The sequence below is a fragment of the Python bivittatus genome, unplaced genomic scaffold (genome assembly GCF_059951505.1).
Source record: "Python bivittatus isolate LINGU-HERP-01145 unplaced genomic scaffold, Pbiv_v1 ctg000020_np1212, whole genome shotgun sequence".
In the NCBI taxonomy this organism is placed as follows: Eukaryota; Metazoa; Chordata; class Lepidosauria; order Squamata; family Pythonidae; genus Python; species Python bivittatus.
The window spans coordinates 81,439,103-81,453,239 of NW_028277030.1; the positions used below are offsets into that span (position 1 = coordinate 81,439,103).

At 40.8% G+C, this 14,137-nt stretch overlaps 1 protein-coding gene across 2 annotated transcripts; it reads left to right on the top strand.

The window, feature by feature from the left end:
• The first annotated feature begins 324 nt into the window (after positions 1–324).
• On the top strand, positions 325–13,926 carry ACAT2 (acetyl-CoA acetyltransferase 2). Of its 2 annotated transcripts, none has more exons than XM_007439626.4 (9): positions 325–464; positions 2,151–2,285; positions 4,522–4,703; positions 6,472–6,589; positions 7,598–7,741; positions 8,762–8,884; positions 10,978–11,132; positions 11,780–11,890; positions 13,594–13,926. In XM_007439626.4, exons 1-9 carry the CDS (start codon positions 410–412, stop codon positions 13,759–13,761), a joined length of 1,191 nt encoding a protein of 396 aa, XP_007439688.1. In that variant the 5' UTR covers positions 325–409; the 3' UTR covers positions 13,762–13,926. The 2 variants fall into 2 exon arrangements, with proteins under 2 accessions (XP_007439688.1, XP_087998803.1); XM_088142677.1 differs by lacking the exon at positions 325–464 and adding an exon at positions 584–703.
• Positions 13,927–14,137: the final 211 nt, after the last annotated feature.

The following is a 14,137-nucleotide window of genomic DNA, read 5'->3' on the forward strand; positions in this document are numbered from 1 at the left end:
TCTTCGTGCTTTCTACTTGGAAAGGAGAGAGACCTATATAATTACAGTGACCGTAATGAGCGAATAGGCTGCCTAGTTCTCATCGCGGCCAGCGTGGAACCCGCAGCATCAACTCCGAAAGCGTTTGGATGGAAGCCCACTCCGGACCGAGGCCACGCGCTCCCCCATCGCGTGTCTCCCATTGAAGAATCAATCCTCCGCCAGCCGCAACCCAGTTCCTGTCACGTGGTGATGGCCGCCCCTTCAGCCCAGCCCTCCTAGACAAAGCGCGGCGCTGGGCGGGGCCCGGAGTAGCCAATGAGAACGAGGGTGCGCGTCGCTGCCGGAGTCTAAGGGAGGTGCGAGGCGGTTTGCACGCGCAGAGAGTGCGGCGGCTGGAGCGGCGGCGCTTGTACCACCTCAGAGCATCATGGACTGCGGGGAGGAGGGCGTTGTGCTTGTTGCTGCTGCACGGACCCCGGTCGGTGAGTAGAAACTCTTGCTGGGTGCATTTCGTTCCTCGATCTGGAACGGGCGTTTTCGACGGCTGTCACCAGGCTTGCTCTCAACCTTGAATGGTTCGTTCATTCAGATGCCTTCGGGAAATTTGCCTTCGCTCATTTTTCTTTTTATGCTGTCCCGTGTTGGAGGAACTCCTGTACTTTTTCTGATCATGGAAAGAGTACATCATTGCCTCAAAAGAGAGGCAAGAAAATGAATCGAGGTAAGATTGTGGTAGGACGGCTTGGAATTGTACTGCGAGTGTATTTTTGAGGGGCGGAGAACTGCAGTTTGGCGAGGGCGAGGATATAAGACTTTGCTAATTGCTTAGTTAACAGCTTATTAAGACTTTAGGATCGAGTGAAAAGTATTATTCGGACAACATCAGAGAACGAGGACTGGAAATTGGAAATAGACACTGCGGTCTAACGGTATTCTGGAAGTCCGATTGAGTTTAATAAGATTTAATGTCAGCTACCTGTATGCAAGATTGTAGGTTAAATCGTTCTTCTGATACATTTTCTCACTCCTCGACACTACACTGACATTCTTTCCACCTGTCCTCCACAAAGCTCGAGCCGGCTTGGCGTTTTTGTTTCTTCGCTCCCTTGTTTTGTCTGCAAAGCAACCTTTGAGGTCCATTAGGTGGAAGGTTTGGCACGAGGGAAATTATTAGCTGAGCGAGTGTTTGAATCTGCGCCTGTTTGTCACTCTAAGCTCCATTTCAGCGTTGGGTAGAGGTTTCCCACTTGGTTAACGCTACTACTGCGGAATAAACGATATGAAAAACCGATCCCCGCTCGCTTGCTCAGCCGCTCGCTTATTCACGGCAGTTGTCTTGTTTGTTTTGCCCGTAATGCCAGCGGCTCCTCCCTCGCCCGCGCTCTCCTTGTAATGATTGGGCAATGAGTATAGAGCCACTGCGTGAAGGCGCGCTGTGATTGCCTCGCGCCTCTCGCTGAAGAGAGCCTCTTGCTCTGATTGGCCCTTGTCCGGTAGAACCATGACGGTCTGCTCGCTGGCTCTGGTCTCTTTCCATTAACAAAACCAAATCCCGCTCTTCCAGGGCAAAGAAGCCATCGAGGTGCTATTAGAGATTTGGCTGCCAACCACTGCGTTGCATTTTAGCTAGGGTTATATTCCCCATCCTCTTACATCTTTGGCAGTTTATTTTCATCCTTTTCTCTTCAGATTAGAAGAGGAAAGGATGAAAATAACTCTGAATGTTCATTTTGAGTTTTGTATGATAAGAATTTTTTTAAAAACCTCTTAAATCAGTTTCCTTAGAGACAAGGGAAATCCTGCCTTAAGCAGCTATTTCTGTTTAATACAAATGGTTCCTGAGCATATTTAACAACAAAGCAATGGAGATTCTTGTACGTATAATTCAAAATTAGACCGCCCACAGCTTTTCTCATTAAAAGTGCTGCAAATGAAGTTTATTTGCTCAAATAATTTGAGTTCCATTTAGTATAAGGAGATGTAACAGATACACAAAATGCATTTATTGAAGTTTACAAGGTATGACAACTGGAATGATGCTGTCCCTAGTAAAGGTGAGGTAAACTATAGGATGTTAATATCTAACTCATAAATGATATCCAGTGGGTATCAGAGGGTATAGAGTAGAATTAAAACCCACCTATTTCTTATTTTTATATTTTATCTAGGATCCTTCAATGGTGGCTTGTCGACCGTGCATGCCCATGAATTGGCTTCAGTAGTCATTAAAGAATTGTTGGAGAGGACAAAAATCAATCCTAAAGAAGTATCTGAAGTTATACTTGGGCACGTATTGGCTGCAGGTATGAACTTAATGAACCATTTATCCTGGGTTTTGATCTGGAAGTTCAGAGTTTCCATCTTCCACCTGGCAATTTATGTAGTAATGTTTAATAGTCCTAGAAGTGGAAAATAAAGCAACTTTGGCATTTCCTTCATATTCTTGCTTTGGTTCTCCATCTGTTGTCCCCTGTTATAACAGAAGGGCTTCCAAGTATGCACACATAAGTCAGAGAAAAGAGTGGGTGGTGGCAAACAAGAACAGGAATATAATGAAGAAGCCACAGTGTTTTCTTCTCCCACGGCTCTGGGTGTGTTAAATCTGCAATAGGATTGCAACATGGCAATCTGTCCTAACGGCCAGCATTCTTGCCCATACTTTTACTGCTTCAGATCCCATTAGTCCTTTCCTCCCCTAATTTAGCCTTTTCCAATTTCTTGTCCTCCATATGTGCTTCTCTATGAGTGTGGTATAGTGGTTATGGTGCTAGGCTAGAAGTGGGGAGACCCAGCTGACTTAGTCCTCCATTAGGAACAGAAGCTAGCTGGGTGACTTTGGGCCAATCACTGTCTCTTAGTGCTAGACTGGGATGTGACGAAAAAAATATCTACCAACTCGCAGTAGACCAGCATGGTAAATTATGGCCCATAAGAGGCCTTCATCCTGCAATGGATCGATTCAAGCTGAACATGTATGTAATATATATGCTTGTCTATAGCAGAGGTGGGGAACTTCTGAGGACTCAAGGCTGCAGCCAACCTCCTAAATTTCTGGAGGGCTGCAGGACATCATTTCAGTTACATCACTGATAGATATTGATCTGTTCTGACATTTTTCAGTGATTTTAAGGATGGGAGTGGGAACAGGTATCTGGAGGCAAACCAATGCCATTTTCTTACTTAAAATCCTCCCAAACCCTGAAAAAGGGTATCAGTGAAGTGTCACTGTCACTGAATTTCACCGGTACAATACTGAGATATGGGGGTTCGCAGGTTGCCTGCCCTGTTGCCCACCTTCAATCAGCATAGTTAACATATCTGGAAGATAACGACTGAACTTCCCACTGTGACAATAACGACTGAACTTCCCACTGTGACAGTCTTTTACTACTGCTAACTCTAAAGGTTCTTCTACTGTTTGTCATCTTTTAGTAAACAGTTACAAATATTCAATTTTTGGGAAGCAACAGAAAAAGCTTATTTAATGAAAATTATGTTGTAACTCAAGATACAAAATCTAGGTTCCTTCACTGAAGGTAACACCTCATGAGTTAGAATGTACTTGTATCCACGGAATATATTTGGGTTAGAAAAGGAAGTTGGGGAATCAAACTTATATTTTATTTTGATATATGGAAAATATTTTGTTTTACTGATACCATTTACCAAAAAAGTAACCAAAACATGGAGATTATAAATCTGTTAATTGAAAAGGTATGTATTTTTTAGAACAGAATCCTTAGAAAATAGATTACAAAATACTGTAAAATACAAAATAAATAATTGTTCAGTAAATGCAACAAATAGGAAACAGCCAAATCATTAAAATATCTAATAAGGTAGCACCAGATGGAATTGCAGTTATAAGTTTCTTACATTTAAACTAATAAGATGCAGCCTAGAATATGAAAATCTTTAAAATCATCTGAAAGATCAGCAAATAGGAGATTGTGTATAGTGTTTGGGGAATTATCTTCTATCTAAAGTTGTGGGGCCACCATTGCAAAGGCCTTGCCCCTGAAATTTCCTGATTTCACAGCCATCTGTCACCAGTGGTCCACACAATAGGGACTTAGATGTGGATCATAAAGCTTGGACAAGTTCCTATGAATGCAGACAGGCCTTAAAATAAATTTTTACATCATGCTGAAAGTTAAAAGCAAAAAACAGAAACAAAACAATACACCACCCTCACCTGTCCATAGCAATGTTGAAATATAGCCCAAAGGCAATGAAGGGTCAACCTAAGAAAATTGAAAATAAAAGTAACTTGAACAATTAAGACACAGGCATTGAAATGCAGGATAAAACATACATTTTTACAAAGCAGTGCCTGGAAACAAGAGGTGGGTTATCAACCTCCCAGAGTCGCTTTGTGTGAGATGGGCAGCTATATATATATAAATATAAATATATAAAACCAGATATGAGTAATATTACAGGCAAACAACATTTGTACCTATCTGACACTAAAAACTGAGGTAGAAGAATGAGCTAAAAACAATTTAGTATAGTGTCCCTGCATGTTTATTTCTGTAGGTGCTGGTCAGAATCCTGCTCGACAAGCCAGTGTTGCTGCAGGGATTCCATACGAGATTCCAGCTTGGAGCTGTCAAATGATATGTGGGTCCGGCCTGAAAGCTGTATGCCTAGGGGCTCAGTCTATTAAGACAGGAGATTCCAGTATTGTAGTGGCTGGTGGCATGGAAAACATGAGCAAGGTAAGGCTGCTTGATGTTCATAGAGGTTAAGACGTACTGCTCCTAAGACACTTGTGCTGAAAAATCATGAAAGGATAACTTGCATGGGAGAATTACTGCATTAAACGGTACACAAGCTGTACAACTGGCCTTTACCAAGCGTGACTTCTTTCCCACCAGCAACATCCCCAGCTAGTAATAGCTTGGACTTCCCTGAGCTGAGGCTTAATGTAACTGGGCCTTGCCCAGCCCATCACTGATTTGAGATGCTTATTGGCACACAAGCTTAAGCTAGAGTTTTTAAACCACAATTGTTAAACAGGACATGAATCTCCACCAAGAACAAGTCATATATGAACACAACCAGTACCTAAAGCTTCAAGTGACTTCATGGGAGACAGAGTAAAAGCTGGTGGAGTCCCACAGTACAAACGCTGTGAGTCTGAACAATCAGTCTCTGAGTATCAGCTGAATATTAACAAGGAGGACTGGTATTTGGTATGAATACAAATAACACTAGGCCACTGAGTAATCATGCTTTGCTAGGTTAATTCCTGATTCACACAAGGTACAAAACCAAATCTGGAATAAGCCAGGATTTTTGAGTTCAGATATAATGACATATTTTTGTGGGTTTATGAAGCTTGATCAGTTTTAAAAGTTTATAAAGCATGGCCCAGGTTTTTTAAAAAACACAACCACATAGTTTCTTCAGGTGATTTAGACATTGTGCTAAGCCAAAAACAAGAACTCTTAAGGCTTTGGGTTCGCTGCTACTCGTGCCAGAATGTCCAAAAGAACCAATAAGGCAGGAGTTTCTTCTTTTGTCAGAAACATCATTTTACAGGAAAAACAGGTTGTTTTGTTTCTAAACCTTGAAGGAAACCAGGTTGAAATAGTTCCAAGTAGTAATGGTTATCTGAGGATTGTGCAGCTGTAGTTTAAATGACGTTGCATGAACTAACATGTAGCTTGTTTGCTTTGGTCTTGTTTTAAACTAACTTGAGTTATTCCAACCAAGCTTTATCATGAATTGAACTCATCCACTCTGAATCTCTAGGATATATGAGCAGAAGAAGTAGGGAAAGTAGTTTGGCCAGAGAGAGAGGTAGCTGGACAGAGTCTGTGTAATATAAATATGTCTGTGTGCATGTGTGTATGCATACACACACGCACACACACAGGCAGACACACATGCGTGCATGCGCGCGCACACACATATCAGCAAAGACAGAACGCTGCTGTCGGTCTTTCCTTTTTGCTGATGGCATTTGGACGTTTGCCTGAGATTTTATATTTGAATGGGACAGTGACTTTTGAAACTGCCATGGTAGAGGCAGAGCTGTTCTGGTCCTTCTGTCTCACCATTACTTCTGGTAAAAAATGGCAGGGAGATGACTGTGCATACAGTGGGCACGTATGCGTCTTTCAGCTGGATATGCCTCTAGTCTTAAAGTGAAATATTCTTTGGCTTATTTCAAGCTTTCACCTTCCTCTCGGCTAGAATCCGGGAGGAAGAAATATGGAAACGTTGTTTTTCTTAAGTTCTTTCTCTTTCATGCATACCATGTGATTCTTCTAACAAATGATATCAGGGATTGAAGCTGAGATCTCGTGTGTACAAGGCATGTGATCTACAGCTGAGTTGGGATTCCTTCTCTATACTTAGTTATGGCAGATGAATGGAAGGGTCATACAGCGAGAATGGGCATTCCAGCGATTATTTCCATCCACTTCCAAAGAATGTTGCTTTCAGTGTTCTAAATGTGTCAGAATGCCTTTCTTGCAGGCTCCTCATGTCATTCATCTGCGCAGTGGGGTGAAAATGGGGGAAACCTCTTTGCAAGACAGTATCATCGTAGATGGCTTGACAGATGCCTTCCACTGTTATCACATGGGCATTACAGGTAGGCCTCATGGAAATAGCATTTTCAAGAAGGTTGGAAGAAAGCTTACCCTGACTTTATTTCTCTGAAAAAGGAAGAGTGTACAGGAAGCAAGAAGTATAAGGGGAGGAGAAGTACTGGGCAATGTCCAGCTTCCCCATCTTGTCAACGTAGGGTTGCCAGCTGTAACTGAGATGAATCCCTGTACCCATACACACACTGTAAAAACGTACATAGGATGTACCTGCATATGTCCATGCATGTATGTTCTAGAAAAAAAAGGAAAGAGAAGCCCTGTTTAGGGGTTATAAAAGGGTCACATTCCCCAGGCAAAGAGCCTCTCTTAGGTAAGAGCTGAGGTACAAACTCACCCATGCATACTGAGAGCCGGATTGGCGCAGTGATTAGGACATTGCACTAGTTCTAATCCACCCTCAGCCAGAGAGATTCACTGGGTGACTTCGGGCCGGGCACTCTTTCTCAGTCCAACCTACCAATATAGGAGGTGGGATGCTATATACAATATCTTGAGCTTCTGTACAAAAGGTGTGATATAAATAAACAATAAAATAGTAATAAATACAGTTTATTATATAATAAATATAGTTGCGTTTATTATATAATTGTATTATTAAATTATATAATCTGTATCACATATAGTATGTAATAAATACTGTGTTATAAAATAAATAATCTTCAAAGGCATCCCCCACTTTGCAGCCATTTGCTCGGTCTATTTTCAATAGCTTCTGCTGTCCTTATCAGCTAATCAGGTAAAGATCAACATTACAGGTCTTAAGAACTGCATTTCTTTGCCTGTAGTTTTGTGCGCTCGTTTATTCAGTATAAATGCATTTCCAACAAAACCAAATTCAAAACTGATGCAAATGTGTAAACATTATATGCTGGAGACAATACAATCTCTATCAATTTTTGAAGGTTCAGTGCAATAAATGCAATGCAGTGTACAGTAAATAAACCATGATGCTTCCTGATTAGAGCATCTACTGTATTTTTTAATTGTTTCAGCTGAAAATGTGGCCAAGCAATGGAAGGTTAGTCGAGAGGAACAAGACCAACTGGCTGTAAAGTCGCAGAACAAGGCTGAAAATTCCCAGAAGGGTGGATATTTTGATAAAGAGATTGTACCTGTCATTGTATCTTCCAGAAGAGGTCAGTGAGCAGTTTAACAATCTGGGCAAGGGATTGGTTATTAATTATAATGGTCTGTATCTAATTTTAATGATCCATCTTTACATTAATTTTATCTGCTTCAGTTCTCCCTCTGTAATCAAGTATTAGAATAATTGGTGTGTTGGAAAGGGAGAGTCGTTTAGTAATCTCCGGCATAATTACTCCATCCTTACTGCTAGATGAAGATAAAATTATGAATGTAACCATTGTGTGCTGCCTATCATAAACATTTGTACTTTGGAAAGAGAAGTATAATTACAGATCTGGAAAGAACATAATCTAATTAATGTAGAAAGTTTGCTGCCTCAATATCAGTTTTGAAGTGGTTCATAGATTGAGCCAGAGTTTCTTCCTGTTTCAATAACCTGTATTTTTGTAAATAAATTTATTAATTTAACAATAATTTAGAGAATAATCCCACTGAATTTTAGAAATTCTTGTGAGTTAATTTCAAGACATACTACATCAATTCTTGGGATCTTATTATGAGTTTCATATATTGTTCTAAGCCGTAGTTGCTTAATAGTGACCTATTGAATAAACCGCCACAGGTGGACATTACATATTATGCTAAGCCAAAACCAACCAAACAACATAGATTGGATTCATGCTATACATAAACCCCAATGTAGAATTCTGTGGCTTAATACATGAACTCAATTTATCACTCCTAGACTAGAACACATGTAATTCAGGAGCGTGGGAAATTGCAATCACTGAAAAGTTGGCTACTAGTAGTTGGCATACAAAGGGAGAAATAGGCATAATATCACTGCTTTTTGATAATGAGGAGCATATAGTATGCTAGGCTAATGAACTGGACATTAGAGTTCCAGGATAAAATGCTACTGCAGATGACCCCCTATGACTCTTTATTGAAGGGCAGTGCATATGTTTGAAAAAGAGCATAAGAAATAGAATTCTTAAATGGAAAATTCCACTTTACCTCTTTTGTACCAAGTATAAAATGGCTGCTGCTGAAATACTTGCTTTTGACAGGCCATATAGAAATTAAAGCAGATGAACATCCTCGCCATGGGTGCAACTTAGAAACAGTAGCGAAGTTGAAACCTTGCTTCCTAACCAGCGGTACAGGAACTGTGACTGCAGCAAACGCCTCAGGTTGGTTTGTTGAGCAATTTAAAGATAAGGCATAAAATCATCTGTTTCGTTTTTAGCAATCTAATTTTATTTCATTTGAATGAATAATAATATGGGGAGAGGGACATTATTCTAATAAAGCTTGTACAGTTTGGATTTAGTGGAAGAAACATGGATTATTGGAGTGTGATGTCATGGTTAAGGTCTTGGACAAGGAATGAAAAGGACCAGGTTGTAGTTGCCAACTCAGCCACGGAAGCTGACTGGGTGACTTTGGGCCAGTAACTGTCTCTCAACCCAACCTTCCCATGGGGTTGTTGGTGGAGGAAGAAATAGGAGGAGAAAATGCTATGTTCACCCCTTGAGTTTTTGAATGAAAGGCAGAGTATAAATCCAATTAATTAATTCAATAAATAAATGTTAAGTAGCTTTCAGAAGAGCAATAAAGAACAGTACAGGTAGTCCTCATTTAACAATCACTTTTTCAGCAACCGTTCGAAATGACAATGGTGCTAAACAAGGAGGCTTATGCCCAGTCCTCATAGTTGTGGCCATTGCATGGTCACGTGCTTATAATTCAGGTGCTTGGCAACTGGCTTGAAATTATGATGATGGCAGCATCCTGCAGTCACGGGATCGCCATTTGTGACCTTCACTGCTGGTTTCCAACAAGCAAACTCGGTGGGGAAGCTGGCAGGAGGTCGTCAATGGTGATCATGTGATGTCATGCCTAACAACTCATGGGATTTGCTTAACCACAGCGACCAGAACTGCCACAACTGCTGTCGTAAGTCGGCATGGTCATGTCGCTTAGTGACAGAGTTCCCAGTTCCAATTACCATCGTTAAGCAAGGACTACCCATATAAAACATGTCCTGGAAAACAGTAAAAGCTGTAAAATACAGATTGCATTTATAGTGAAACTGTAAAAAGAGTTGCATATGTATATCTGTAAAGTGGGCCTGTTTTAATACTGTTACCTTCAATTACCCAAGATGTAATAATATCTTTTTAAATTATATCTAATTCTATTTTTAAAAAATCAGAGTATTGAAATTATATAATTTTTTAAAATTTCATTATTATGATTCAGTTTTCAAACATTGAATTAAGCCTCGGCCACCTGCTTCAAAATGCCAAAAAAACCATGCTATTGATTATTGGCTACCACTGCTAAAGTTTGGATTCTGGTGCTGTATACTCTCCAATTAAATTACGAACTCTTCATTTTTTTTTTTTAAGTGTCTAAATATCTAACTTAAAAAGTTGTTCCAGAAATAATCCATGTTAGGTTAAGGGAGCAGGCTGCAGATCTCAGATCTTTTCAAGGGGAAATTCCTTTTTCTCTCATGCCTCATCCTGGCCAAATGGAAGTTTCCAGTGGAAATTACTGCTTTGCAATAGAAATATACAGTGGTACCTCGGGATACGAACTTAATCCGTTCCGTGACTCTGGGCGTATCCCGAGTTGGTCGTAACCCGAAGGAAATTTCCCCATAGGGTTCAATGTAAATCCGGTTAATCCGTTCCGCCCTCTGAATTTGGTCGCACCCCGAGGCAAATTTCCCCATAGGGTTCGATGTAAATCCGATTAATCCGTTCCGCCCTCCGCCCAAATTTGGTCGCAACCCGAGGCAATTTCCCATAAGGTTCAATGTAATTACCGTTAATCCGTTCTGGCGTCCACGGACCACACGGAAAGCGGCCGGGCGCGGCGTGGTGCGGCGCGAAAATGGCCGGGTGCAGCGCGGCGCGAAAACGGCGCGGCGCGGTGCGAAAACGGCCGCGGACCACGCGGCAGGGCCGGAAAAACAGCCGCGGACCACGTGGCACGGGCGGAAAAATGGCCGTGGACCACGTGGCACGGGCAGAAAATGGCTGCGGACCACGTGGCACGGGCGGAAAATGGCTCGTACCCCGAGGCGGAGTTCGCAAACCGAGGTAAAATTTTGGGGCCAGAGCTGGTCGTAACCCGAAAAATTCGCAAGCAGAGGCGTTCGTATCCCGAGGTATCACTGTACATGAAGATAAAGCTCAGCAAAACTGACATATCTGGAGAAGTATCAAGCTTTGTTAGATACTTTAAGCTAGTTTAGTTGTTTCTTTCCCTTCAGGTATAAATGATGGTGCTGCTGCTGTAATTCTTATGAAAAAATCAGAAGCAGTTAAACGAAATCTCACTCCTTTGGCACAGATTGTGTCTTCAGCTCAAGTTGGTGTTGATCCTTCTGTTATGGGAATAGCTCCTGTCACAGCAATAAGAAAAGCTGTAAGTTGGGAATAGGGTGAATCCCACTGAAATAATGTGTTAATTCTGGAAATTAAATTGTCTTTTAAGCATAGTATATTTACTGTCTATCCCAATCCTGATGAATTACGGTCTCTTTGCCAATAGATGGTTCAGTAATACTCTATGTTACTGAAACTTTCCAGTATTTTTTCTGGATATTGAATATGCATGTATATATATACATACACATGTGCTTTTTGTGGAAAGAAAGCAAGTGCTTTGGTTGTTAGTGAAGATTGAAGACTCAGAGTTAATTAATTAATTGAATTGTGCATTTGCTTCATAGCTATAAAAGGGGATGAGTCCAGCATCTGTGGAGACATTTGGATTGTATGCATTTGTGGCCCTATCCTTTATGCTTATTTAAATTCCTTTCTCTGTGCTAAATACCAGATTAGATCTTATTTCAGCACCATATCTTAAATACTGATTCGAACTTCAGTTGGTTTATTGGAAAGAAACATTGTATTTGTAGAGACTTAAGGAACTCGCCAGAACCTCATTTATCTCTAAGTATTACAGATCATTATATTTCATTTCAGAAAAATTAGAACTCATTATTTTCTAATAGAATTCAGACCTGGGTTTAACCATATTAATTGAAAGAGCTTGCTGGTCTTCTGTAGGTAGAAAAAGCAGGTTGGACATTGGACCAAGTGGATCTGTATGAAATTAATGAAGCATTTGCTGCTGTAGGTGTTGCAATAATAAAAGAACTAAAACTGGAGCCAGAAAAGGTATGTCCAACATTGCCCTTAAAAGCATATCACCCCAAATACTGGAAATCTATTTGTTTATTTATAGCCTAGAATGGATGCGCTCCTCTAATAGGACACTGAAATGCACCTCGTTTGATGCAAACGTGTAGTATTTCTTAGATGGGGATGGGGAGGGGAACATTCAAAATAGTTTGTAATCTGAAATAATCTGCAGGGTAACTATTTGGAAAAATTGACAAATTATATAGATGGGGGATTCCTTCTTGTGCAAATTGCTGCTTCAGTGGTTAAGGGAAGGACTTATCTTTCTCTCTGCTGTTATCCTTATAAGAGATCAGAACCTCTTAGAATCCATTGTCCACTTTTTAAAGAACCTGCTTGTTAAATATAAAGACATATTTAACATCAGGTATAATTCGGCACTCAGTGATGCTTGTATGCAGATAAAACTTTGACCTTTGGAAACAAAGCCTATGCTGAGCTGTATAGTTCAGGAACACCTCACAAGGAACATATCTAGCCATTGCAGTCTAAAAAGGACATTGAAGCAAATTCAGAGAACAAAGTCTGATGTGGAATGGTTGAAGGAATTGGATATACAGGTAGTCCCCAATTTAAGAACAAGTTCCATTCCCAAGGTGTGTTCTTAAGTTGAATTTGTATGTAAGTCGAAACAGTATTACTGTATAATACTGTATAAGTAATATTGTGTAATGAACTCAAACCATTGTGTATTTAACTCAAATCAAAGTTACAGTACCTCATGAAATGTTATGTATTCTTTCTCTGGAGGTTCTTTGGAGATCCATTTATTTGAAATGCATTAGCAGACCCTGCACTGAGCAGTGGTATTGTACTGCAGGCATATACCCCCCTCGTCATTTTGGACCTCTCGGTATTCAGATACGATATCCTGATCTACCTGCAACCATTGGGGAGTTATAGCACCATTTCACAGTACAGTGGAACCTCAGTTTACGAACTTAATTCGTTCCGTGACTCTGGCCGCAACCCGAATTGGTCGCAACCCGAAGCAAATTTCCCCATAAGGTTCAATGTAATTACTGTTAATCCGTTCTGGCGTGGAGGACAGGGAGGCAGCTATTGCTTGGAGGGAGAGTCCCCCTCCCTATGACCACGTGTCGGGGCGGAAAATGGCCACGGACCACATGTCGGGCGGAAAAATGGCCGCGGACCATGTGTCGGGAGGGAAAATGGCCGCAGACCGTGTCATGGGAGGGAAAATGGCCGTGTATCCTGCTCATACCCCGAGGTGGAGTTCGCAAACTGAGGTAAATTTTTGTGGCTGGAGCTGGTCGTAACCCGAAAAGTTCGTTAACAGAAGCGTTCGTAACCCGAGGTACCACTGTAGTTCCAGTACTACCTAGGTTGGCAATCACATCTATGGTTGTTCCAAAGCAGAGTACTCCTTCCAGAAACATGGCTTGCAATAAAAAAATTGAATAGCCAAGCAACAGCTTTTGCTTAAAAAATGCTAGTAAGGTTAAAAGGTGTGTTTAGTTTCAAGCGTTGCAAAGTGTACTAGTCATTGTAACTGTTCTCTGGTCTCAGCATTAACATGAGTCTTACCCACTTCACTATAAAATCTATTGTCAGAGATTTCCAATCCTTGCTCTAAATATTAGGCTCCAAAATAGGAAAGGAGTTGTACATTTGATTTAACTATTTGTGATGAATTATAATGTTTATTTTTATGGCAGGTTAACATCGAAGGTGGGGCTGTTGCTCTTGGCCATCCTCTTGGAGCATCTGGTTGTCGAATCCTTGTTACACTTCTGCACTCATTAGAACGAACAGGAGGAAAACGAGGAGTTGCAGCTTTATGTATAGGAGGAGGAATGGGCATAGCTATGTGTGTGGAAAGATAAAGGAAACTTTTCTTTGATTCTGTACTAATTTGTAACATGACTTACCTTTATTAGTAATAAAGTTAACAAGACACAGTATTAGGCAAAACCTATATATTGTTACCGGGCAAGATCTAAGCATCTGCCTCACTGCTGTCAGTTTAAATAGAATTTTCTTCAACAATGTACTCTGTCTCTTCTTGCCTCAGATTTCTAATCAGGACAAGGGATTCACTGATTCTTTGTGAGCGGAAGACAGCCTATGCATACCATTCATACCCACCCTAATACTAGCAGATAACTAACTTCATGCTGCCTTGAGAAAAAACAGCTGTTGTATTACAGCTTTTTTGCCTTCTTCAATACTAGCATAAAGCTATGACTACAGTTTGTGTAT

Excerpts from the sequence above, each read along its gene's own strand:
- ACAT2 (XM_007439626.4), top strand. The coding sequence starts at position 410 with ATGGACTGCGGGGAGGAGGGCGTTGTGCTTGTTGCTGCTGCACGGACC. Across the intron at positions 8,885-10,977 it reads GACTGCAGCAAACGCCTCAG|GTATAAATGATGGTGCTGCT; the intron begins GTTGGTTTGTTG and ends CTTTCCCTTCAG. Across the intron at positions 11,133-11,779 it reads TCACAGCAATAAGAAAAGCT|GTAGAAAAAGCAGGTTGGAC; the intron begins GTAAGTTGGGAA and ends GGTCTTCTGTAG.